Consider the following 27,342-nt stretch of genomic DNA (forward strand, 5'->3'; position numbering starts at 1 on the left):
AATACTGAAATATATATTGAGAACTTTCTGTTATGGCAGTCATGAACCATATATGACTATTTAAATTCAAAATTAAATAAGTTAAAATAAAGTACAATTAAAGATTCAATTCCTCAGTTGCATGAGCCATATTTTAACTGCTCTGTAGCCACAAGTGGTTAGTGGTAAACATATAGGACCATACAGATATTGCTTTCCATTTTCAGAAACGTTATCTATTCGATGGTGCTAAGTGATATTTTCAAGCCCTCGTCTTAGGTAATTTGATTTTGAGAATCATGAGGTCCCAGTTCATTTTTCTTAAAAAGAGTGATTGTAATGTCCCAACCGCATCTAGGCGTGAAAGCACAGGCTAAACTTGAAGTGTTAGCTACTAGAATCCAAGTGACTTTTACTAGAGAAGGAGCTTTGACTGGAAGCTCCTAATGTCAGAATTGTTTCACCTTCCAAAGATGCATAGGCAGACAGGTGTTTTTCAGAGATTTTATAATCCTACAGATTACAGATATCTTTTTAGGGAGGTAGGGGAGAACTATCTATCACTCCTCTCTGTCTAATTATCAACTACTATCTTTCAGATACTGTTCTGAAGAAAAAGTGACATGGGAAAGCACTCTGAGAGGATCAAGTAAGTTTACTGTATAAACTTTTCCAATTAGTCTTACTATGTTTTTATATTACTAAGATTGAACCAAGATTTGGGGACATGTGCATGTAAAGTAGGGAGATCATAGTAGGAGGGAGGGAGGGGGGGGGGAGAGAGAGAGAGAGAGAGGGAGAGAGAATTAATAAACAGGATCTTGGATCTTGAGTTCTTAGCTTGGACAAAACTCCCATCCCCAGAGAGGAGTTATTTTATTTTTTAATGTAACAACTGAAAGGTCACTTTGAATTTTTCCTTTAACAAAGTTGGGGAGAAAGACCAAGGGTTTGTTAGTTTTCTAATAGCCAGATTGTTACTAGAAGTGAAATAGATGAAGCTGTAATCACAATAATTTATACAAATCTGAAATCACTCTGCTTTCACCTTAAATTGCAGGGATAGTTTATATTACAACATTTCTGATCCTATCTGAATTTCTTCAGTTCTCTGTTTCACTTTTTTGATAATGTATAATTATCTGTGTTATTCAACTTATATTTGCTCTGTAGGCTACAATGATTCTTTTGTAAGTTTATAATTCAACAATATTCTGTACATTTTAACAAAAGAATTGAGGTTTCAAAAATTATTTTCATGAAGCAAGAAAATAAAAACAATGTGACTTGGACATTTCAGACTGACCAAAATTATTTATTGATATAGTATCTTAAGAATACTTGTTAACTCATGGTAGATAATAAAGACTGTTGCTTTGATATGAGTTTGTCAATATTTTATTCTTGTTTTTAGAGCAAGAGACACTTAGTTTGTGTGGTATGAATACAATTCAGAGAAAAAGTTATGGTATATAAAAATTCAGGGAGTCCTTCAGTCTGGAGTGGTCCAGATTGCTTTTGTTTTTCTGAATGATGGTAAACAGATCTGGACAGTTAGTCATGAATGCTGTTAAAATTGGGCTCCAGCCAGTCTTCCTAAACAATGCTTGTTCTGTAAAGGAAAAGGGAAAGCAAGTTAAATGTTGAGCCCACCTTTTTAGAAAGAAAACTCAGGAGGAAATAATGTGACCTGCAAAAGAGGATAAAAGTACAAAATAAACCAGTGCTTACAGGGTAAGTCACTTCCTTGTTTTAAGAACTTGGTTGCACGTGCTCGAATTTGGACTGTTACAGCATAGTGCTTTAGAGCAGTAATTGTTAACAGTGAATATAGCTAACCAAAGGATTTAGGCTCATGCTTTCATTAGTGTTTAGTTCCAATAGAATTAATTCACTAATCTTTGGTTAGTTGAGTCTTCACTGCTCAATTGTAAGTGCAGTTAAAAGGACAGGGTTTATAATAAAATTTAAAAAAAGGATAGGGTTTATAAAAAAAAGGGTAGGGTTTACAATAAAAAAAGGATAGGGTTTATGGTTGGAAGCAAAAACATAAGTTTTGCTTGAACATTCATACAAGTATGTTCTATTTCTAAAGAACCCGTCTCAAGGATTTCAAGTTTTCTGGCTACTGGAAAGAACACTTAATTATATATCTATAGCATATAAAGCGAAGCTAAGTTAATTTTTTAAAAAATACAGTATTGAGAAAGCTATGTATATTAAAAAGGAACACACATATACCTTGAGAGCTCCATTTAGACAGACATGATGTGCTTGACAAAAGCTGTCGGAGTAATACAGGCAGTTCAAAATTAGAAAACAGACAAATTTAATGAAAGAGAAGTTTAGATTTGGCTTTATTTTCTATATGACATCCACTTGTCTAAATCATATTATGAACTATTCTTCTATGTAATGTGTTTATAGCAATAACCAAATGTGAAAAATTATTTATAGGAAAAAAGTAAAATTTAATCAAGATTGCCAGTGAGGATCTGCCTGGCTTGTCCTTTTTGGGGATAGACAGATTTTTCGATTTTATTGGGAAATTTTAAAATTTGCAAATCACATTATGCAACTTTATTTTGCATCTTTAGCTTGTGTAATGCATGCTTTTATACCCTTTGGATGAAGCTGCTGTAAATTGCTAGCAGGAAATAATAATTCTCTACTATAAGATGACTTTTATGTAAGCAAGAACACTAGATAAGGAGAATTAAACTTTAGTACCAGCCCTGCCATTAATGATTTGACCTTCACAAAGTATCTAAAGCTCTTTGCTCCTCAATTTTCTCATTTTTTTAATAATTGTTTGGTATTAAAAAGGACTTGAAAATTTCCCTAACTTTAATATACTTTTACATTTGATTCTGATGCAAAACCTGTCTATTTCACAGGGACATTGTGAAGCTCTAGGAAGGAAATACACATGAAAACACATTCAAAATTGCAAAATAATGCACAGGAATGCTAAAACATATTGGAATAAATCTCATATATCTCCTTATAGATTATCTTCTTGGAGCTATATGGTTGATTGATAATAAGTAATATATGGATGACAATAAAGAAGGAAGAGGAAAGCTAGTTATTTTAAATAATTCAAAAGGAGTCTATCAGCAACCTAACCAGTTAAGAGCTACTCAAATCACCAGTGCACATTGATTGTACCTTCATAGTTGATGCAGCCATTGGAGTCTTCTTGACCTGCCATTAGGGCTTCTACTTCTTCCTCTTTCATCTTTTCACCTATGAAACAAAACCCCTTTTAAAATCCACCATAAACGATCAATCATGTGCTTTTAGAAACTATGAATTCTTGGAGGACAAAGACTATTCTCTTTCAATTTCCCTCACACTCATTAGTTGCCAATAAACTGTTTTTGAATGACTTAAATGCACATTATCCCTTGCCATTCAAATTACATCCCGTAAGAACTGCAATGTTTTCCTTTACTTATTCTTTGTCTATATTTTAAGTTCTTTTTTCTCCAAAACAAACTCACTTTCACTGAGGCCAATTGAAATCGTGATTGACTCTTGACTATTGTTTTCCACGTTTCCTTCATAGACTTTCTCCCTACCCATTTTAGTCATTACGTGGCTCTCCTGTCATGTTCTTTCCCATACATTCTGTGCTGTTAAGTCCACTGGAATAAATGCTTACCCAGGGTGGCTAGTACATGACGGAGTTCAGCACCCATGACTGTGCCATTGCCTTCCTTGTCAAAGACACGCAGACCCTCAACAAAATCTTCATAGGTTCCCTGGTCCTTGTTGTTGGAGATAGCTTGCATCATGGGCAGAAATTGTTCAAACTCAATTTTCTTGGCATTCATCTCTGAAAGAAATTGCAGTTTGGACAGTTTGCAGGCACCATAAAACACCATTTCTGAGTCACAAATGAAAGATGAAAGTTCATTTCAGATGATCCAAAAAAATCTGTACACAGTTTAAACTTCAGTTGGTAAAGTACCAAAATGACAAAAATATGACAGTAGGCAGTAGCATGTGCTCTGGAGTCCTAGTGCCAAACTTATTTCCAATGCATCATGTCCTACTGTGTGACACTGGCAACTTTGTTAACCTCCTCCTGTGTCAAATTTTCATCTGTTAAACAGAAACGCCTCCTAGTGTTACTGAAGTAATTAAATAAGATAATGCATGCTTACTAAAATACTTGGGACATGCCAGGCACGGTGACACTTGCCATGCCTGTAATACCAGCAGCTCAGGAGGTTGAGCAGGAGGATCACAAGTTCAAAGTCAGCCTCAGTAACTTAGGGAGGCCCTAAGCAACTTAGTGAGATCCTGTTTCAAAATGAAAAACTAAACAAAACAAAGCAAAACAAAAAACCAACTTGGGTCAAATTGAGTGCTTAAGAAATGTTACCTACTATTTTATTAGTATTGACAATTTAATATTTTCCATAAATACCAGGGAAGCAATACAAAATTACACTGGGATGCCACAAACCCATTGCCATATAAATACGGTAAAAATTAACTGAACTTTACTGCATATTCTGCCTATATTCTTAGTTTTGGCAGGGCCTTCACTGTCTTTAAATTTTAAGTAATTTTAAAAAGAAGCTTATGAGGAAAGGGTGTGTGTCAAATATTCTGTGATCTTTTGACTTCTCTGCAATTTAGAGGTCTAGAGATGGCAGACCTTTCTTTAGTCTCTCTGACATGGTAGATATCATTCACAGTAAAAATGTAAAATAGACTAGACTATCCAGATATATGCAAATGGATAAAATTATGTAGTCCCAAAATAAAACTTCCCCTGTTCTTCTCTTGTAGAAATCAAGTACACTGGGCAATATTAGAAAGATTAAATTTGAGTGCTGAATAAGTGAGCATTTATTCAATAATTCCATTATAGATGGATGTTGGCAAGTTAGACAATGACATTAAAAATAAGGTTTAGCCTATTGCTTTCCAACTCTTATTTCATACTCATCTGCTTTCTGCATGATTAAACTAGAAATTTCTTCTAAAGAAAATGAAATCTGAGAAAAAATTCCAGCAGACCAATTTAGAAGCAGGATTCTTTTCCCCCCTTTTTAAAATGACGGAACATTTCCAACACATTTTTAGTTATCAAGGAGAAATGCAAGATTATTTGCCTACCCCTCCTATTTTTTTCCTAATGCAAAGATAAATAGCCCAACTACCTACTGAGAAAACATATGTTTTGTATCCTGTCTTATTTCTGTTTAGAGTCTCATTTTCCAATAAACTGTTATACTTTGCTGTGAACCACTGGGGTTAAAAACAATTTCCTTATTTCAGACTAATGATTGGATTTCTGTATCAAGTCAATGACTTATGCAATTTAGCTATTTGTGTATTTTTCTGATTTTTGTTCCAGGATTTACCTTGGGAGACTGAATGCAGAGTTTGGCTTAGGATTTTTTAAGCTTTTAAAAAAATTATTGTAAATATAAAAATGCCCTTAAGATGTCTGTCTATTCTTAATTAACATAGCTGTATTTCTTTTGAGACAGCCACAGATGCAGTGTTAATGGACAGAACACAGGACAAGGTCAACAGGTATTTTTTCAATCTCTTCAAAACACTGCAACTTTACTTCCACAGTTTTTAACAAATATTAGCTTTTTCTCTGGAAGTATGCCATTGTAATTTATTCAAAATTGTATACAAAGTGCATTGTATTTTAACCATATTTCAACAGCTTTGTCAAAATGCACTTTTTCCTTTGAAGGTTTGAAGTTTGAAAAAATGTGCAGATTTGGATGTTATTTTGTTTCATTAGCTCTGAATTTATGAACGTTAGATATGATAATGACAATGATGGTCTTAGCATCAGACATCAATTTTTTTCATAAGCACAACATTTTATCATGCTTGCAGGTTCTTAAATGAAGGTTAACTTATTTTGAAAAGGATAAAGCTAAGCTTCTAGATGGTCAAGAAGCATATCTGCTACCCTCAGGAGTAAACTGAACACTACTATGTGGAAATTATTACTTATTTCTCAGCCCCGTCCCCCCATCTCACACATCTGCGTGCATGCTTCAGTTACACTTCCATGGATCTTGGAAGAACTGATGAGGTTACCTTCATTGCTAGGGTTCCCCAGAACCTTCTTGACCTCTGCATTGGTGGGATTTGTGCCCAGTGCTCGAAGGACATCACCGACCTGGCTTAAGGTGATCTTGCATTCTCCTGTTCTGTCAAACAGGAGAAATGCCTCCTTGAATTCTGCAAAAAACAAGCAACATTAGGGCACTTTTTTTTTTTTTTTTTTTCTTTCTCAAATCTATTAATTAACCCTGAATCCTTCAAGGATTTAGCTCAAACTCTTCTCTGTTTTACAAGTTTTGGCAACCAGTTAAGTGCTCATCTTCAAACTCTGTTTTCCTGTCTCAAACAATCATTGGCAAACCTTTTTGACATTTCTTTTTGGAATTCTTTTAAAGCAACATATCCACTTTCTAGTCATATATTATTGTTAATCAGATATGGAAATTGGACCTTATAGTCATATTTACTCATATTTCCCTGTTTGGGAAACAGGACTGGATTGAGAGATTCTGAGGCCTTGATAAATCTTAGTAATCTTCATCTAGTCCTTCATAAAATTATCAAGATTAATACATTTCAAGTAAACAAATTTCCAATCAGGATTGTGTTATGTGTGATTAACCCACTCTTCTCAAATTATATAAAAGAGCCTTCTCTCAAGGTACAAATTTCCTATGCTATTCTCTCAACAGTTTTCTTCAGAAATAACTTCATTTTTCAGGACAAATTTAGAAGCACAAGGTAGGCCTATAAATTCTACAATGTCTAACCATTTCAAAGTTTGATGCTGGCAGGTTCCTAGCATAACTGATTGAAAAGGAGAAATACTTTTTGGATTGAATGCTATAATACTCTCTTTACACTTCACTCTATTTTTCAGATAATACATATGACAGCATGTTGTTATATCACCTTTAAAATTCAAGTACACACTCTTAACTAAAATTTATGGAGATAATTGATTCACATGCAATTGTAAGAAATAATTCAGAGAATCCTTGTATACTGGGTTTCTCCCAATGGTAACATTTTGCAAAATCATAGAATATTACTGCAACCTGAATGTTGACATTGATAGACCCCAGTGATTTTGTTCACATTTCCCCAGTTTCCATTCATTGTGTGTGTATTAAGTATGCATTTTAAAGCATTATACTTATTATAGTCACTTATTGGTTATTCTTCCTGTATTTTGTCATTTTCTTTTGATAGAACTGGTTTTGTCTTTCAAAATTACAATGACAAAGAATTTAACATATACATAATGAAAAGACAGGAAGGTGTAATACTATGGATGTAGGGGCCAGTAAAGTTATTTAACCTGAAAATTCTAAACTTAAATGAATTTTTTTGGGAAACCCAGAAGTAATGATGGTGACTTATTGGAGTCAATGTCAATGACACTCAGAAAACCATTTGTGAATAAACTGTAGGGCTGAAAGCATTCTTTCTAGCTATCAGATCTCAGATCAAAAGATGTTGTCTCGATAGATTATTCAGCCAAATATCCCATTTTACTCTCCCTCTACCCCTAAGTGGCTGATTGTACCAGACACTGTATTCACATAAAAACAAAACAAAACAAAAAACCACGCTGCAGGCCCTGCAGTGATTACTTTTCATGTTTCTAAGGGACATGTGAAACTGAACTATTCTTGTTACTGGCTCCAGGCTTTAGGCACAGAGGGCTCACAATTACCTTGCTCAGATGCTGATGTAGAAATAGGATTTTATGGGTGTAATAAAATCACTCTGACATTAACCCTTTTGGTGATTTAAAGGCAGAGGTCAGAAAAATTCTGATTTTTTTGCCCCAGATTTTTAAGGCAAAGCTTAGTTATTCTCTTGAACATGGTTTGGCAAACTACTTGCCAGGGGCTCCTTGCCTGTTGAATGAATGTTTAATTGGAATATGGCCATGTCCATTTGTTTATGTCTGTAGTTGTTTTCACACCTTGGTGATAGAACGGAGTTGTTTTTAGACTATACTGCCAGCATAGCCTAATGCAATTACATTTGGTCCATCAATAAGAAGTTTTATGACCTCTGGTCAAGAATAGCACTGTTCTAGAACTTTCTGGTAGTGATGAAATTGTTCTCCATCTGCGCATAAGGGTAACTAATAGTTGTGACTCTTGAGCACTTAAATCTGATTAGTGCAATTGAAGAAATGGATTTCGAAGTTTAATACTTTTTCATTAATTAAAGTGTAAATAGTCACAGAGGCTAGTGGCTACTCTACTGGACAGCGTAAGACTTAGCCCTTTAGCATGCTGTGATTTTCTGGTTTTTTTTTTTTTAATCCTATTTTCTTTCTTCTTTCAATTCGATTTTGCATGAGCAAAATTCTTTAATCATTAAACGAGGAAACAAACTATTCTTCATTCATTTCTGAGAGTATAGGATTTCTGTTTAATTCAAACAGCATTTGTTTTTCTGACACAAAAGAAAACCAGTCTGTTACACCAAGGTTACCCAACTTCTGTGTCTAAAACTTATTTCACACGTGTAGTCATAGGTTTTGTGCTCAGCAAGGAGTGCTTTTGACCTGCAAAAATTTGAAATCTTTCACTGCTTGGTCCCACCTTGTTTGGTAGTCAAAATGGCATTGTATGTTAGGCATGTGAGAGAACTGGGATGTGGTAGTTGATGATGTAGCAGCACCACTAGTTAAAAGTTAATTAAAATAAAACAAATTGTAGTAGATTCTCCAACTGTTTTCAGTAAGATAAAACAGTCCTTTGCAATATTATTTTAAGTGATCTTAAGTTGTAAGTCATCTAATAATCCGTCTACATGAGGTCACCAGCCATGATGTAGATGGCAGTGATTTTGTATAACAGCAAATATTCTTTTTTCCTTACTTGATTTATAGACATGAAACATGACTGAAAAAGACTGAAAAATGTGGAATCCTTTAGGGACAGAATGATTTGACTATGTCCTTATTAATCTCCCCCAAGTGTTTATATCTTCTATGTCATAATATATGTAATATACACATACTTATATCGATCAATATACTAATCTGTACAATATAGTATAACTAAACTCTTTCTCCTCCTCATTTCTATGAATTAATTTTGTTTCAGTTCATTCAAATTTTGTGCCACTTTCACTCTATAAAACAGTCCTCCCTACCCTTCCTAATGAAGAAAATAAGATCTTGAAGGTATGGGATCTGTTGAATTCAAAGACCCAAAAGAAAGAAATTGAAGTGTGAAGGAAACTATTTGGATTTGTTTGAATCGCAAGAGTTTGGGGTCTCCTAATTGGTAATTTTTATGACAGGAATTTCTAATCATTTGAATTCATGCCAGATTTTGATCTATCATTAATTCTTTGGGTCCTTCAGCAAGACTTAACACTTCTCTGGGTGTCTGTCCTGTATCTCTAAAGAAGGGCTGGACCAGGACATGTCTAATATTCCTTCCACAGTTCTATTATAAATTACTCCTTTTTTTGTGTGTCTGATTTCACTTTTGTTCTACAACTCACTATTGTGTAGATTTTGTAATTGGGCAGTTTTATAATTAATTTTATTTTCCATATTGAACTATTCATACTTGTCAAATTTCTCTTTAGGGGTTTGATTAGCAAAATATCCTTCTAAAATCTATATCTTTTTGTGGGTATCTACATGCATATATCTATTACTTATTGTATCAAGTTAGTTTTATTTAGAAATCAGTGCCTATAAGGACTCATTTAGTGGAGTTTACCTTTTATTTCCTTAAATCTTTGATTACTGATTATAAGCAAAGGCTTCAGGTTGAATGAATTTATATTTAGAGTGACTGAGAGCAATTTATATTTAGAGTGGCAACACCAATGTGAATAATTAGGAAGAGCTTAGCTCACCCCAAGGGACTTGGTTTTCTCACATGCCATCTTTATGTGTGCACATATTAACAACTAGAGCATTTAAACTTACCATCCTGCTGTTCCTTAGAGAACTCGATCTGTCAGAAAGAAATTAATCACAAAGAATATTTTAACCAAACAAAAATGTCCTGATTTTTAAGTGTATCCAGCTCATTCCCTGAATAGTCTTCAAAGTAAGCTCCAAAAGTCAGCCTACTTTTCTGAGTTCAGGCATAGCTTGGACACTAACAGGTTCAACCACACAGTAACATGCCTTGGAGTTAAGTGACAATCCAGAAACCAGGCAGTACTCTGCCTCTATCTTCAATAGAGACGCTCAAATCACTTACCCGCAATCTGGTCAGCACTGAAGGACTGCAGTGGCGAGAGGGAGAAAGAAAGGAACAACTAGTACTCTTTCAAATGCATTGACAGAACGACTGCTCTCTGCTCTGAGACTTAGGAAGCCATGTAGGTGTCATAGCATAAGAAGGTTGCCTTAGGGTAGTTTTAAATCTAGGAACACAAAAATCTATTGCAAAAGATAATTAGGGAACATTTTTCTGTATTTTAGTTAATAAATTGATTAATAAATCCTCAATCAGATACTTCCTAGAATAATGCAATACCCTGATATATTTAAGATATGCCTGATAAGATACACTATATTAATAAGTATGCACTATATTAAAAAATGAGTAACTTCATTTAAAAGACAGCCTTAAATCCTTCTGCTGTTGTACCAGTACATTTTTACTTTAGTATACAATACCCAAAGCACTGAAAGCAGTTTACTTGATTCTAGCTATCAGTACAATTGGGTTGTATCTTAAGGCATATTCTTTTGCTATAGTTGCAGTTTCCCCCTTAAATTTAAATATCCTAAACTTCATGTGATACAGTAAAAGCTGGTGACGCATAAAGTACTGCTTTGGGGAGTATTTTTCCAGTTGGCATACTAGTTCTAATTAATCTCTTCTGTCTTCAACATACCTATCAAAAATCCAAAAGTAGATTCTAAAGATTTGTTCTGGCTATGTTCTCTCCTCAATTCTCTTCCTCCTGTCTGCCTCTTTCCTCAATAAGCTTCCCATCACTATCACTATCCTCCTATGAACAACAAGTATTTCTCTTATAGGACCCACCATGATGGAGTTGCTGGGCTGCAGAACGGGCCAAGCCTGAAGAGTGAGTTGAGGGCGGCTCCAATCCCTGAGTGAGGCCTCCTTCTCTGAGGCTTCCCTTTATTTCTGGGCAAACTGACCTCACAGCTAGCATCGAGTTTCAGAGAGAAGTTGCCCCTCCCATTGGAGAGTTTTTAGCTTTCTTAGGGCAAAGGGAAAGAGGGATCTGTACCCTGAGGGCTATTTTTAGGAAACCAGAACCTAGGAGTGGACAGCCTTGGTGAGACTGAAGACTCTCAGTACTTTTATGGTCTTTAGCTCCCGGATGTTTGTGGGCAACATCTTCCTTTAAGAAACTTCTTCGTTTAGTGACTGAGAAGCTCAGAACTTCTCTAATGGCTCAGGGTGACCCCTTCCTTCTCTTGTTGAATTATGGACTTTGCAAACTTCTAGTCAATAGGTTTTAGTATTAATGAAACTTCTTGGATGGGACTGGTTGGGGTTTCAAATGACAGCTGCCATAGAAAGAACATCCTCTGAAGCTCTGTCCCTTATGGTAAAGTTCAGAGGACAGGAAAGGGCCACACAGGCTTTGTGTGTTTCTGAGGATGCATCTAAATGGCAATCAGTCAGGTGTCAAAATCCCCAATTAAAGACCACTCTTTTGCAAGTCATATTCTCAGGAGAATTCATCTAAGCAAAGAATGGTTTTCATCTCCATTTTCCAGCATTCTTCCTTACTCTTCTGATATTTTCCTTCCTCCCCTGTAGTCTCTAAGGTGGTTAATTTGTCATATATATATATATATATATATTTTTTTTTTTTTTTTTTTTCAATTTCTGAAGTTCCTCTAGGCGGGAAAACTGGTAGACCAGTTTTTGTATTCTTTTTCTCATTCTATGCATATTCTTTTAGAATTTTGCCTGTTTTTACTAGATTATGCTGATTGTGTTTCTTCCTTGTCAGACACTTTATGGACAATTCTCCAGACTGAGAAAGAAACCAGGGCAAAACTTACAGAGTGCAAAATTCTACTTAAATATTTTAGAGCTATCTAAGGACTTGGCCAGCAAGGGTTTTTATGGCAGGTTACCTGAAAATAGTGGAAAACTCCCTTCTGGAATGGTATTGGGAAAAGTGGTACTTAAAAAGATCAGTGTTAGGATGCCCTCTGAAGTTCAGAAAACATTGATAATTTCTCCATATTTAAAGCAGCTTATGGCTGTAAAGAATGTTGAAGATGAGCTATTACTCAAGTGTTGCTTCTGCAACTGTTTTTCAAGGAGGATGCTCCTAAGTCTCTCCCACTAGAAAGATGCTAATCTGAAGCTAACCTTCAAACCATTCTGGAAGAAATCAACATTTCAATGTGTATCACTTTTGGTCCAAAGTTAACAAGTTATGAAAAGAATCCCAGGATCTTGAGATTTAAATCCTAAAATGAATATCTAAAATATAATTTTTAATTCTTTAGGTAAACATATCTTCATAAACAAATTGACATTTTGAAAGGTTATTGGGAAATAAAAAGTTAATAGAAAAATTCAAAATGCTTTGAATCATGAAGGGGAAATGGAAGAGGTGAAAGGTTGAAACTTATAATCTTTAGTAATTGTATAATATAGAATTTCATGATTTTTGATACATGGAGTATGTTCCCTTTGTACCTTTTTTAGTTTCATAATTATATTTATGTAAACAGGTAATAAATTTGAATTGCCCGATGATTATAAGTGAGAACTAGCAAATATCTTTGGTAGTGCTGATAACTAAAAATACTACAAAATTAAACCTCAAAGTTGCCCTACTAGTCATAATGATTATTTTTTTATTTTGTTCTTTTTTCATGGAGAAAAAGGTGTCCTTATATACATATAAAATATGATCAATTTATATAAAGTCCTTGAGGTAAACTTGAAAATCAACATAAAAGTTGTATTTATGTTATGACTAAACCACCACTTGGATATTATATAAAGATTTATTATTATTAAAATAGGAACTGCAAAGTGGGAGGCAGTTGTCAAATTATTTCTCCCTAGTTTTTCTCCATATCTGTCATGTAGAGAAAAAGAATTTCCGTTCTGTTGTACCTACTGAGAATCAAAATGTACATTTGAGCACGCTATTTGATGATAGAGAAGCCTACACAATAGCTTGAGCAAGAGAATAAACCGTAGTTTCAAAGTTAGAAGACCTAGATATTGTGCTCATAAAATAATCAGCAAATGCAATTTAGTCCCCGGTACACTTCTATGACCGACAAAGTATCACCTGCACCATTTCCTGGGTGTTGTAATGGGGATGTAATCAGCCCTTTGGACAAAGACACCGCATGAACACACAATGTCAGCTGATTTTAGCCTCAGTTTGGGACACCATCATTGGTTCGTTTTAGAGATTGGATTTCAATCTTTTCTGTCTGGTATGCTTTCCTCTTTTCTCTCCTTTTTAGAAATTAAATATTCCTCAAAGTCCTGATAAAACCTCCTCCTCTTGAAAGTCATATTCTCCTGGTATGAACTGGTGGGTTCTGCTTCCTCTGCCCCTATAGTACTGCCCTTGCCTGGTTCCTAGGTTTTGTCCTTCATAACTCCTCAGGATAGTTTGCCTCTGTTAAATGCTCAAAAGATTTTCATTAAAGTCATCAGAGCCTAAGTCTACTAAGCTTTTCCTTCAAACCCAAATTCCTCCTCTGGAGTATTATGTCCCCTGAGGACAAAGCCTTTATTTATTCTTTTAAAAAGTGTACATTCTAGAGGAATTACAAATGTTTTCCTTCAGTGTTGCATCTCTAGAACTGTCTGGCACTTAGCAGGCCTACTCATCCCAAATTATTGATTCATGTACCTTTTTTATTTCTAACACCTTCCCTTATTTTTTATATTTTTATGAGTCAGACTTCTAATGTGCCAACAGTTTTTCTTACAGTCTCTCTCTCTCTCTCTCTTTCTCTCTTTAAAATTCTAGGCTGTGTATTTTTCTTATAGTTAGTAAAAGGTTGCATTGCACATTTTTATGACTCAGTACTAGCACTTGGGGTTGAGTTTAGATAAGTAGTCTAAGAGAAACTGCTACTAAAATTAATTTTTATTCCAAAATTTACAGGTTATTTTCTACTTTGGGAATCATCTTTCATCTAGTAATCATGAGATTTGGTTAAATGATTTAAGATACAGAGGTCTCTGATATATAGGGAAGAAATTGCTTTATGAGAAAAATATTAAAATGCAGTTAAACAGTTTCTGGAATTGTATGTTAAGTTTTATTACAGTAAAAGAAGAAGAGCTATAATTAAAGATAATTATATCTTTAATACATGTATATGATGCTGCATACTGGGAGAAAATTCCTTATGAAGGAGCAGGGACCACAATCTTCAAAGAACTTCATTATCCCTTTTGGGGATAATGGAGACTAATGACAGGTAAGACTGAGAAGCTGATCAACTTGGGCCAGTTTTCAGTCAAGAGAACACTGCTGTACATTGTCTGATTTAATGCCTGGCAGAGAGACCAAAGAACTGTATACATATACCCCCTTAGGAAAAACTTAAACTAATTTTACAGGATTTCTAGAATCTACCATAGAAGATCTGCAGAAGTAGTATTTTGTAACATTTGGAATTTTATGCTTCAGAATAAGACACTTAAATCAGAGGAAAACATTTTTTTCCTCTCTATTTTTTTCCTTTGATCTCAACAAGGGATACATGTATTCTGGTTACTATAAATATGATATAAAGAGGGGAAATTAGGAGCAATGCAAGTACAGTATATCAGTCCAGGTTTTCTAACACAAGAGAGATTAGGTAGTTGGATTGGCTAAGTTGTTCTGAATTGAGACAGAATGCACAATTCTTTGCTCAGCAGACTTAAATCAGTCAATTGAATTCAGTCGATTGAATTCGGAGCAAAGGCTGAATTGCTAATATAACACAATTCAGACCTATAAGAACAGAGACATAAGTGAATTTTAATAAAAACTTGAAAGCATATCCAAGCCAACTTTTAGTTTTCTCTTCAGCTTTCTCATGTCTGATAATTGATAAGGAAATTAATGATTTCTTGGAAGTTGTATTTTTCCCATTATATATTTTGTTTGCATGCAATGTCTTAAAAATTCAAATTCTGTTTTTTTCCTTTCTTTACCTTTTTATTTTTAAAATGTGAACATCAGAAAATTTTTTTCCCTGTGTGTTTTAAGAAATTGTTAAGTATCTGCTTTCTCCTCCTTGTCTGGAATAAAAGCTCCTTTTGTGACAACAGTAATATATAAGAGCTGCACAACCATTCCAAGTCCTCAAGTCTTTTGATGGAAAGAGAACTAGTCAGAATTTTTGGGGGGCTCTTATAACAGAGAAATTATCTCTGTATTGTTTTTCTTTGACACATAATATCAATTTGCAAGATTTTCTTCAACACATAATATCAATACACATCTATAATGTTACAAATTTTCCATTCTCTTGTCAGTACAATATACCTCAATTCATTTTTTTTTTCATGGAAAAGAGCAGGGTGCCTAGAAATTCAATAAATATAATATTATTTTGAAACAGACAAAGTTAAGCAAAATATAATTTCTAAGGACTGTGTTCAAGTCAGCTGGATTTTTATAAACAGGATATAGCATGCCACTGGGCACCTTGTAGGTGAAAAGCAACTCACTCCCCACAACTGAAGGAAGTTGATTGGTTGTAATTTTGCCCTTAGACAAATTTTCTTCTCTGGCTTTAACTCCCTGTTGTTAATTTATGACCAGAATAGCCAGGATTATCATCCACATAATTTAATTGGTGCAACTGAAGCCACTGTTACTTTTATATTGCCTTTTTTTGGCCCTCCAAATTCTGGTTTGGGAATGAAAAGCGAATTGTAAGAGTTGATGAAGAAACAAACTATAGAAGGTCCTATTTTCACACAAAAAGTGTTTCGGTCTGAAGAGAGCAGAAGAAAGTGTAGTATCAGCAGACTAAATATAATCCTTTCCACAATTTCCATGAGTCAGATGGTGCTTAATACTGCGTAATTATGGAACGACTTCTGAAGACAACTTGCCAGGGGGTTCATTTGTAGCACTGAAATGTCAAGAGCTAAATTTGGCACTGTCACTTTGTGGTCTCCTTGTCTTGCAAAGATTACTTTATCTTAAAATGAAAACTGTTATTCACTATTTGTAGGTGAACATATTTTTTCCTTTGCAATCTGCATTTTGCTTTGCAAAGACATTATTCAGTTCCATATAATTAAAATTTTTATTCTAGAGAACTACAAAATGCCCTTTAATATTACCCTACTCTGTTCCACCTGTTTCCTTCATTTGTAATGGAGACACAGGAAAGATGAAACAAGATACTGATACCTAGTAATAGACAAATGATTTTTGATTTGCTCCTGAGGTTATATTTGCACTGCGAATGGGTGAACACCACAGTTGGTGCACATCAAAGTTGTATTAGGAGTTCATTTTACTATTGAAAGACCAAAGTAAACAAACTACAATTATAATCTAAGAAAGCTTAGATTAATGTTTTCACTCATTTTTTTTCTAATTACAAATTGTGTTTTTTTCCCCAGTTCTTTTCCTCAAACTAGTTAAAGTTAAGATTGATCCATGTTATGCATGTGGCTTTGCATTTCTGCATACTACCACAAAGAGTATGGGTTGAGATTTCTCGTTTAAATTATGTTATTTATTTGTAATCAAAATAGAGGCCTCATACTCTTCTTAGAATATTAACCTGTGGGCAAAATTTGAAGGTCAGGTTTGATATGTGGGAATGTTTAATAAAGCAAAACCAAAATATTTTAAAATTTAATGTTTCATTACATTTAACAGTATTTTATAAGTATCCATTCCTGTGTACAACATTTTATAGGAAGCTGAAGAAAAGTGAGTAGGAGCCCTTCTAGGTTCCTAAGATTTCAGCCTCGCTCTATAAAAGAGAACACCCAAGTCGTCAGCAACAGGTGCAGGATAAAGAAAAAATGAACTTGCTGGGATGTGGGTCTGTTATCACCCCCTCTTCTGGCTACCAGGACTGTGCAGGGCAATACAAGAACAACTTTACTTCATTTAAGAGGGAGGGAGGGGGGGGGGAGGAGAGAGAGAGAGAGAGAGAGAGAGAGAGAGAGAGAGAGAGAGAGAGAGAGAGAGAGAGAGAGAGAGAAAAGAAAGCCCACAACACAAAACAAAAACCTAAAGAAGCCTCTTTTATACTGTCTTGAAACAGCAACTTACTCTTTAGAGACCAGAGGTAGCTCAGGGTACAGTTAATACAGTTAACTCTGGGTTTGGTGTGCTAAGTGAAATCCTAGGTTTATCATTAACAAGTTATTTGATCATGGGCATCATGTACTCTGAGTTTCTTTACTTGGAAAGTGAAGATAAAAACACTCCAGGTTAATACTGTGAGGGTTAAAATAATATGGTACAGAATAAATTCACAATGATGGCTGGTTGTTATTAATACAAAAAAATTTATAATTTTCAGAGTCTTTCATGGAGCATGTCTTCGTTCAACATATCCAGGAATTCTTCTAATGGGATTAGGTTTATATTAGCCTTGTTAAAAATGAGAAAAAATTATTATGGATGAACACAAACAAATTTTCATACCTGGGTCAAAAAAAGTCACCATACATACACAACTCTCTGCCTCCACTGAATACCTATGAGGAAATACATAAACTTAGGAACACCAGATATCCACCTTATCCATTAAGTTGAGAGTTGAAGTGTTCTCAAACCTGGGATCAATTGTTGCTTTGAGATTTGTTATTTGGGAGAGCTTCTGTCAATGCATTCTGTACCTTACCACTTTTGGTAACATCGCCTGCAGTGTCTGGTCAGGGATGACCTGATTGAGTGATGAGTACAATGACAATTAAAATTTAAGCAACACAATAAGACATACGGCTCAAAGTCCCCATCTCACAGCAATCCTGACATACCAGCTAATGCATGCATCATGCGAAACATCCAGATATTGAAGATCTTTTGAAATCTGGGAAGTGGTCATTTCATTACTTATTTACTTCCATTATTTCACTTGGTTGCAATTAATATTCCTGTGTTTGCACCCACTACCATACTAATGGTGGGTTTTAATTTCTATGGTGGTGATTTTGTCAGGCAGTGATCTTTTAGTCTGGGTGTTGTGGCTTAAGCCTCAGTTCTCTGAAGGCAAAGAATGATTAGAACCACTAAAGACAGTAACTTTAACATTTAAATATCAGCAGAACTTTGTTTTTGAAAAGGATGCTCATAGAAAAATCCATGGGAACAGGATGTCAGATAAGCATTCCAAAGAATTCCTCAGAATTTCAAAGGTTGTAGGTCAATGTTCTAAACAAATAACCAACAAACCAGGAAATCAGAGTGGAAAGCACATTTAAGAAACTGATAAATCTAGTTAATAATATCTAAGACTGTTCAAAGTTTATGAGGAGTCAAATATGTGGCTATTAAATATGGTATATTTTAAGAAGGTAAATAGGTCTTAGCTGGGGAATAATATTGAGGAATTAAATTTTACTATTGCTATATACTACATAAAGATAGTTAAACTTCAGCATTATTAAAAGTCCAAAGGACAGCTAATTTATAATCTTACATGATTTATGGAAAAAATTTATAATTCAATTTTCTTTTTTATCAAGTTTCGAGAGCTAATGGATGGATATAACAGCTCAATTTCTTTAAAGTTCATTTTCTCTGCTTGAAAAAAGTTTATGACTTACGTTAGCTAATATATCAAGGAACATCATTAAGTGATTAGAAGCATCATAACATGAAATGTTTTAATGTAGTTTCTAATTAGCCCTGTTACCAGCAGGATGACATTTAATTTTTTTAAAATTCACAACTTGTGCCACATTCTTTGGCTCATATAGGACCCTCCCAAATGTGCACTGATTTCATACTGATGCATGTAAATTGTTGAAGACATCTAAATTACCTCTTTCCTTTGTTCTTCTTTGCATTAGGAAAAGACTCCCTGAATGAAAGAGGAAGGGTCACTTCTTCCTATTTCTTCAAGATTCATGCAAGTGCTCTTTTAAAATTGGTGTCCTTTATCAGAACCTACCACATCTCACGTTCTGCAATGAAATAATGACCAGGGAGCACACCATTCTCTTACAGGGACTCTCCTGCCTGCACTGTTTCCTTCTTTTGCTTGGTTGTACTAGTTCATGCTAGGATTAATTCAAATATAGATGGAAGGATAAACCAATTTTCAGGATTCAGAAGAGTCACTCCTCTGTTGACTAGAACAAGTAATTGGCTTAATTTCTGGATTGCAAAAGTAATGTTTTGTCTTTTCTTGGAGATCTCTCACCTGCCAAACTAAGTCTTTATTCATTTACTTATTCTGACATAGTTCCTCAAGGAGGAAAATTAATGCCTGTTTTCATTAGTGGAATACTTCGTTTTCTTCTTAAGAAGGCACATTTTTTTCCTTTTCAGAAGTTTATAATCCCAGATGCAAAGAGATAATACTCTTATAAATCACAATAAATATAAAAAAGAATAGTTTTGACAATGATTCATATCCCTAATGTTACTATGGAGTGGAGAGTTAAAGACTAGGAACAATTGGAATTATTGTAGCGACTATAATCACACTCGTATAATGTAGTCAGAGTGCGTCTATAAAGATACATTAACTCAGATTGCTGAAAATGAAAAATTTGGTTTCCTCTTAATGAATTGTATGCATGCAGTCCTCAAGGTGGGAAAACATTTATTAGAATATCTGGCATGAATTTCTCCTCCTAAATGGAAATTTGTTAAGAATAGTACCAAACCAGTATAAGATCTATGAAGAACTTTTTTCCCCAAATATGACTTAATATACCTACAAACTACAGATTACATATTTGAGATACTCTACTATTTTGAAATATGAAGTGTTATATTTAATAAAAATGCTATAAAATTATGCTATATCTATTTATCAATCGCATGTATTTAAGGCTGATCTAATTCAACCTTTATTTCAGGGATGTTTTAAAAAATCTTATTATATTGAAACAGTCAATGAGGTATTTATTTATAGGCTAGCATTATAGTTGCAAGTAATCAGTGTTAAGTTAATAAAATTCAGATTTATTATGTACAGAATTTTTGGCTTCCATGAAAAGATTACCTCACAGGCATTTTCACTCATTAGTTTTCCATATAAGGCAAAGTTGCTTATATGAGGATTTCCAAACTGTCATTTGGACCAATGAGAGCCCAGTGAAAAAGGGGAAGGTGCACATTTGATGGGTCACATCACTGAGCAGTAACAGGCACATCCATTCCATCATTTTTCCAAAAGCAGATCATCTTTTGGCAGCTGAGAACTTTGATCACAGCAAAGTGTTGACACAAATATCAATCACATTCTCCTTAGTTCAAGATCAGTATGCAAAAACTCAAAGACAGACACTAAAAGCTGTACAACCAACGTGTTTTTATAATATTTTTGGTTAGTTTCATTTAGAAGCAACTCACAAATTTTGAATTAAATACTGTATATAAATAAACAAGATGACAGTTATAGTCACTGAAACACTTGAGTGCATAATTTTCTGCACTGAGATCTCATTTAGTGTTGTATCAAATTTTATTAAGCAAAGCTGAAAGGGGAATTGACTTGAATAGCAAAAAAATCTTCTTTCTCAGATGAAATAAAGCAGCTGTCAAGTAAATACATCCCGGACAAGTGGGTCATCAGCTGTCTTTAAACTTCTGGAAACAGGCACAGGCTAAAACTTTCCTTTTGATGTAGTTTTAACATAAGGAATCCAGTTTCCTCAGACGTTTGATTTAAAAAGCGCTGGTTTTAAATATTCGTAAATCCAACACCTTTACACTTACATACTTTTCACTGTATTTGACAATTTAGGGGAAAATGGAAGCCAGAGAACAAAAAACAGAGCAAGCACAGGTTCCACATAGGATAACATTTTATGCTACTGTTTATTTATTTTTTTAAACAGGATTCTTTTCTTCCCAAATCTACTATTTCACTGAATAATACCATTCCTTTCCATGAAAACTACACTTCTTTCAAGTTCCTGGAGTTCCCTACTGTTGAAAGATGTCTCAGTGACCACACAATTCACCCATTTAGTTACCTTAATGGCAGAGAGATCGATTTTTTCTTCTTTGGGTTTGGCTGGGGCCGGCGCAGGTGCAGGGGCAGGGGCTGGGGCCGCAGCAGCAGGTTTCTTCACGTCCTTCTTTGGTGCCATTTTGTTTAAAAGGGTGGGTTAAAAAAAGAAGGAGCTCCTCCAAAAGAACCTGTCAAAATGATACTTGGAAGAGAAGTGGTGGTTCGCTTGATCCACAGCCCAGTGTCTTGAAGGTGGACCCAGAGTGTTAAACGGTATAAGGGCATGCATATATATTTCACTTAGTGCCTAACAGAACCTTGACACATGCGGCTGGATTGGACAGTTCACTAGTCAAGGGGGATGGCATTCGGCTCGGACTATAAATGGAATCTAAAGGGTCAGGGCTTCATCAATTTTTTTAAACTCCGCTTGCCTTTTTTTTTTTTTATCACCTCCATATATAAAGGAGAATTAGTCTGACAAAGCCAGCTTCAGATCCTTTGGTGACAGCAAAGTAGATGGACATACTTTTTCTTGGTAGAATTACAGTTCTGTTGAAGTTGTAAATCTTTTTCTTTTTTTTCTTCCCATGCCTAGGAAACTTCAGTGAAGGATTCGATTTCAACTTGGAATTTTGGCAGGGAGTGTCACCAACTTTCACCCAGCTCCTTTTCTCATGCTCCTCCCTCCTGGCCATAAGTTGCAAGAAATTGTTGGTCAGCAAAGAGGTGATGGTGTTTAAAAATAAAAAGCCTGCGTATAAGGAAAGCTCTTCAAATCTTAAGTGTTTTCCCTTCTAGGGAGCACAAACTCTGGTTCTCTTCTCGTAATAAACTCTAAGCTAAAGAAAAATAAATCAAAACTATTTCCTATAATGTTCGTGCTATGATTTAATGAAAAATATCAGGTGAGGTGAAAATTACAGCAAGATTTACTTTCTTATAAAACAACTTTTCTAACAACAAAGTAGCTTTCAAAGTGAACCCTTAGTCTCTTTACTTTCTAAATGGCATAACATTTCATTACTTATCTGTCACCTAAATCTTTTTATCCCTATTGGGGAGAAAGATAGAATGGATTTTTTATAATTTTTAAGTGGCAAATTCTGTCAGAGAGGGGGTTATAATTATTTCTAGGCTATTGATTGTTTAGTACCACCCTGACCTTTTTAAATTAGATATTTAATTAATTAGTATAAACATTCATAATTAGAACAATTCAGGATTTTAAAAGAGCAAATTTATATATTATGTGTAAGTGTAGGGATATGTATACACATACAAGTACATGTGTATAACTATATATATTACATATTCTAATTTTTAAATATAGTTATGTTTAAAAATAAGATTCATCTGTTACTTTCTGTTGGTCTGGTATAAAAGCATTTCTCCAACTCAGAGAAGCTCACTATTTCCATATATTATAACCAAGAGAGATTAAGATGCTTACATTAGTAACAATCCACCTAAATTACAACTGACCCATAGTTCATCAGTTCTTTCCTTATGTGGTGGACTAATATAATGAATTATTTAATCCACATAGGTTCAGGGAAGTTTTTTGTGTACCAATTAGTTAAATTTATTTTTAACTGGTACATAAAAATGCAAAAATTGTACCTATCAATAGAGTACCATGTGTTGTTTCAATACATGTATACATTTGGCAATCAGATGAAACATATCTGTCTCCTCCAACTTCATCAGTTCCTATGGTGAATGCATTCAGAATCCATTCTTCCAGCTTTATGTGTTGTAGGGCATGCAATCCAGTCAGCAGGAGCATACGAACTTCTCACCCCATCCACCTGCAGCTTAGTACACATCCCTCCCTCCCCCACACTCTTCCCAGCCTCTTCCATCTCTCTATTCTGTTTTAACAAGAGACCAACTTTATATTCTATGTATGAATGAGATCATGTGGTGCTTGTCTTTCTGTGCCTGGCTTAAGGAAAAGCTTTTTGATTAGTTTTCTCCCTCTTGTTGCCCTGCACCATAGACTCACCATTACCTAAAGTTAGAAGCTGATACTCATTTCCTAGATCCAGGACACTTATAAGAATCTGAATATGTTGTTTTACCTAAGAATAATATATCATATTTAAGTAATTGGAATAGAGTTAAAAATAATGCTATGTTTATAATAGGAACACTATTTTTATAAATAGCGGAAATTTGTCCACCACTTTGTTTTCCTTTGGATTTTCAATGGATAGATTGAAATTTTCTGCAGTTACTGAGCCACAGATATGCTCTTGCTTTAATTCACAGTCTATAATAATAGTCTGATTACTATGCAGAAATCTCTTAAGATATAGAACAGGGTTGACAAGTAAAAGAGCTTTATGTCTTCTGAGCAAAAATGTTTTAATCTACCTTACCTTCAGAAAAGAAATTGATACAATAAAAAATAGATGAATCCATTCACATAAAATATGTTTTACACTAGTAATGTCACCAAAGAGCAATAATTTCCATCTTAACAACTCAAAATACTCAAAATTTGAGATAGAAGCACCTTATTTTTATATTATAGGGGCAAACAGCTCGATTGCACTGTATCCCTTTGTTAACAAATATATAAGTTTAGGTATATACATATACATAAGTTTATATATTTTATATTTATCATATGTATAAACTTATAGGATATATTCATTTATACATATATTATGTGCAGATTTTCTTATGTTTTACATAAAATATTTTGGTGTAGACTTTTCTTCTTGAAAAGGAGAAACTTTAGAGGTAAAGTGCTATTCTGGTCATATCAAGAATACATACTATCAACATGACATTACTGTTGATGTTATCCTTGACCATGTGGCTCAAGTAGCACTGGACACCCAAAATCCAAAAGCCAGTCTGATTATGAGAAAAACACTAGTCCAACCCAAACCAAGGGGTATTCTACAAAAATCTAATAAGAACTTCTTATAATTGTCAAGGTTATCAAAAAAAGACAATCTGAGAAACGCTCACAGCACAGAGGAGCATAAGGAAATTTTGTGAGTCAATGTAATCTGGTGCTAAAGATGAGCTTATGGAATAAAAAGGGATCATTAGGTAAAAATCTGAACATGTCATGGACTTTGACTGTAAACAATGTATCAATGTGGTTCATTAGTAATAATAAACACGTGCTAATGGAGGATGCTAGCAGTAGAAGCAACTTGGTGTACGATGCATGAGAACTCGGAACTTTCTTCTTTTTTAGTTATTCCAAAAGTACTCTAAAAGCTTATTTGTATAAAAATCAAGAACCAAACCAAAACAAAACAATGCAGCATCAACAACTAAACAATTTAGGGAATAATTCAGCCTGAGATTTCAAAGGAAAGAGAGGTACAATGTCCTTTCTACTTAGTCATCATTCTTTGTGTTTTGGGTCAGTTATATTACAAAAGGAAGGTCTAAACAGGTTCACAGTTTATAGCACTGAGATCTTTTTGAAATGGTTAGTCCTATTGGAGGAAGGCATTATTAGTTATACACAGAAATTACTCGTGGAGAAAGAATTTAGGGACTTTCTGAAACTATATTCCTGAGTTACTTAATATGGTAATCAAAATCAAATTGAAATTTCTCTTGATTCCCCTCCTTTATGTGGGGCTACGTGAAAAGACTTACTTGTAAGGGGAAAAAAGGGCAAGAGCTGAGGATTCGTGTCCTTAAGGACAGCTGACTTGCTGGGTCCAGATCTTCCAAGTACTCCTCATGCTTAACTGTACCATTTGCTGTATAGGTGTTTTTAGATGCTTACCAAAGCCCAGGGGAATGGCAGAGAAGGGACAAGTTCATGAGTAAAGGTGGCCCATCATATTCTATCATCTAATCCCATGATGTTTCTTTTACCATACAGTTTACCACATGGTTAAGCTTAGCTACACATTAATCTGTTTCTTAATGAACTAAGATAAAATACTTGTCTTCTATTTGGAAATGTTGGCCCAGGTAATAAAGCAACCAGTATTTCTTCATGTCATTAGTCCATATCACAGCCTGACACTATTAACCACTCACTAGGCAACCACAGGGATTTATTTATGTCACACATATCGATCACCAGTTATAAACCAGGCATATGTTGTGGTACATACCAGACCTATATTATTATATGTTAAGTATTGCTAAGTGATCAGATCTAGTTCTCTTGGAGAACTGAAGTGAGTGTTTGAAAAATTATTCTAATAGGGTTAAGAGAACTCAGAGTTGGGAAAACTGACTTGTAGGTATCAGCAAAGGCAACTGTTAAGGAAAGGATAATTGTGTTGAGAACCAAAGGAAGAGAGGAGTTTATAGAGGAAGAGTGGGGGAGAGGATTCCAGGTAAAAAGAAGAAAGTGGTGTCTGCAGGACACACCATAATGGAAGTTGCTACATAGAACAAAGGTAATATTTGTATTAGGAAACATTAAAGCAAGCTAGAAAATAATTTTTAGAAGGGATCAAAATCAAAAGGTATATTGAAAGTGGCTCCATCAGTTGTCCTTTCTGAACAGGAGAGAGAGAGAGAGAGAGAGAGAGAGAGAGAGAGAGAGAGAGAGAGAGAGAACCTGAAAAAATTTAAAACTCCTATTCTTGGTTGAGCGTGTGCTTGCAAAGTAAAGCAGGAATACCATTTATATAGCAGAAAGAAATGTTAAATTGGTGACCATATCTTTTAAAAATCTTGAGAGTATAAGGTTAAAGTGTGTAATGGATTTTACCTGCCTTTATCATGCTCTTTGAGGAAGGGGGAGTTAGGAAGTGTTATTTTTGCTTTGTAGGAAAACACTGAAGGAGTATTGACTTGGTCAGTGTCAGAAATTCAGTGTGTATTTCCTGCTTCCTACAAATCATTTTGCCCAAGTAATCAATTTGTGTGTGTGTGTACAAAATAATTCCTTAAGAGCATTGACACTTATTTTGCATTTACAGCAGACTGGGACCATTACAGGTTTCTCGTAAAGTCTTGTAGAATTAGAATTGAATCTGTTGTCATAAGCTGTTTAAAAAAAAAATGCTTGTTAGTTAGTACTTAGTGAACAATAATCATTAAATTTTTAAGTTCTTGATGTAAAATATTTTTTTATTTGTAAGACCACATTTTTGGCATAATGAACTGCTAAATTATGTTTAAAAAGCTTGTATCAATTCCTTTTGACTTATCTCTTTAAGCCAAATCAGAATCAACTTGGGTGTGTGAGTGAACTTCTGTGCATGTGTATAAACACCAATATATTAAAAATAGTTATTTTTGAGTGGTAGAATTATGAATTCATTTTCTTTTGTGTATATGTATATATATTTATATATATTTCCTTCCTTGACTATCACTTGCTTATCTATTTGTATTAATAATATATAGATAAGTATAAACATGTCAAAAATACTCTGCTGTCATGTATAACTAAAAAGAACAAATAAAAAATAAATTTAAAAAGCCAACTTATTAAAGTTTCACTTGAGGCATAAATTTTTTTTTCTTTGTGTGTGCATAGCTCAGTTTGTGTGTGTGAGATAACTACTTGAAAGCTTTCCAGGGGCAAGCACTTGAAGCAGTGGCCTTATTCCAGGTCACAACAGCTCCTCCTCTTGATTTTAGCCCTTAGTTGACACATCTACTACGCCCAATAAGTTTGCTTACCAAGCTCTTTTTGCCTACAGTTTATTTCCTTAGCTGATCTGCTTGAACATCACAATCCCCTTTTGGTGGATGAGAGTTATAGGGAAATCACATCTTCTTATTAACGTTTTCTCCTTAACAAATTGAGCAAAAACTAGAGTTCCTGGTTCTGAAAATTCGAGCCCTAGTAAGTTGCATTTATTAAGCCACACACCATTCTAGTCTCCATTTACCTCATCAGGAATCAGATTGCATTTGTGATTGGTTCAGGGAATGATTTTTCATAAAGCTGAACCTCAAAACTAAGGCAAGCGGTGAATGGCTGAATTATTCCTCTATTAGAATATTGGCTTGGGAGATCTGGTTTACTACTTAATTCTGTGACTACTGATGATTGTTAGATTCAGAGAGACTTACATATAAAATCAGAGGAATGAGCATCTTTTTACTGAAAGTTTTATAGGTCTTGTTGTTAGCAAAGTATTATCATTAATGGTCATCTATTGAGAGTTCATGTGTGTCATCTCCCCTAATCCTTATAACTCTGAGGTAGGTATTATCATTCCCTTTTTATAGGTAAAAAAGACTTTGGCAAAGCAATG

General features: G+C 34.5%; 1 protein-coding gene across 2 annotated transcripts; it reads right to left on the reverse strand.

The window, feature by feature from the left end:
- Window positions 1-1,361: 1,361 nt before the first annotated feature.
- On the reverse strand, window positions 1,362-21,399 carry MYL1 (myosin light chain 1). Of its 2 annotated transcripts, none has more exons than XM_079135353.1 (7): window positions 21,153-21,399; window positions 9,968-9,995; window positions 6,067-6,210; window positions 3,647-3,820; window positions 3,151-3,228; window positions 2,221-2,263; window positions 1,362-1,591 (listed from the first exon to the last, which is right to left on the reverse strand). In XM_079135353.1, the coding sequence occupies exons 1-6, from the start codon at window positions 21,267-21,269 to the stop codon at window positions 2,235-2,237; spliced, it is 570 nt and encodes a 189-aa protein (XP_078991479.1). In that variant the 5' UTR covers window positions 21,270-21,399; the 3' UTR covers window positions 1,362-1,591; window positions 2,221-2,234. The 2 variants fall into 2 exon arrangements, with proteins under 2 accessions (XP_078991479.1, XP_078991480.1); XM_079135354.1 differs by lacking the exons at window positions 9,968-9,995; window positions 21,153-21,399 and adding exons at window positions 10,248-10,272; window positions 11,043-11,180.
- Between the last annotated feature and the right edge of the window lie 5,943 nt (window positions 21,400-27,342).

The sequence above is a fragment of the Sciurus vulgaris genome (assembly GCF_902686455.1).
Source record: "Sciurus vulgaris genome assembly, chromosome: 3".
Classification (NCBI taxonomy): domain Eukaryota; kingdom Metazoa; phylum Chordata; class Mammalia; order Rodentia; family Sciuridae; genus Sciurus; species Sciurus vulgaris.

Coding starts and splice junctions, on each gene's coding strand:
- MYL1 (XM_079135353.1), bottom strand. CDS start 21,269: ATGGCACCAAAGAAGGACGTGAAGAAACCTGCTGCTGCGGCCCCAGCC. Junction 9,996..21,152: donor TCGATCTCTCTGCCATTAAG/GTAACTAAATGG, acceptor TCTTTCTGACAG/ATCGAGTTCTCTAAGGAACA. Junction 3,821..6,066: donor GGGGAACCCTAGCAATGAAG/GTAACCTCATCA, acceptor AATTTCTTTCAG/AGATGAATGCCAAGAAAATT.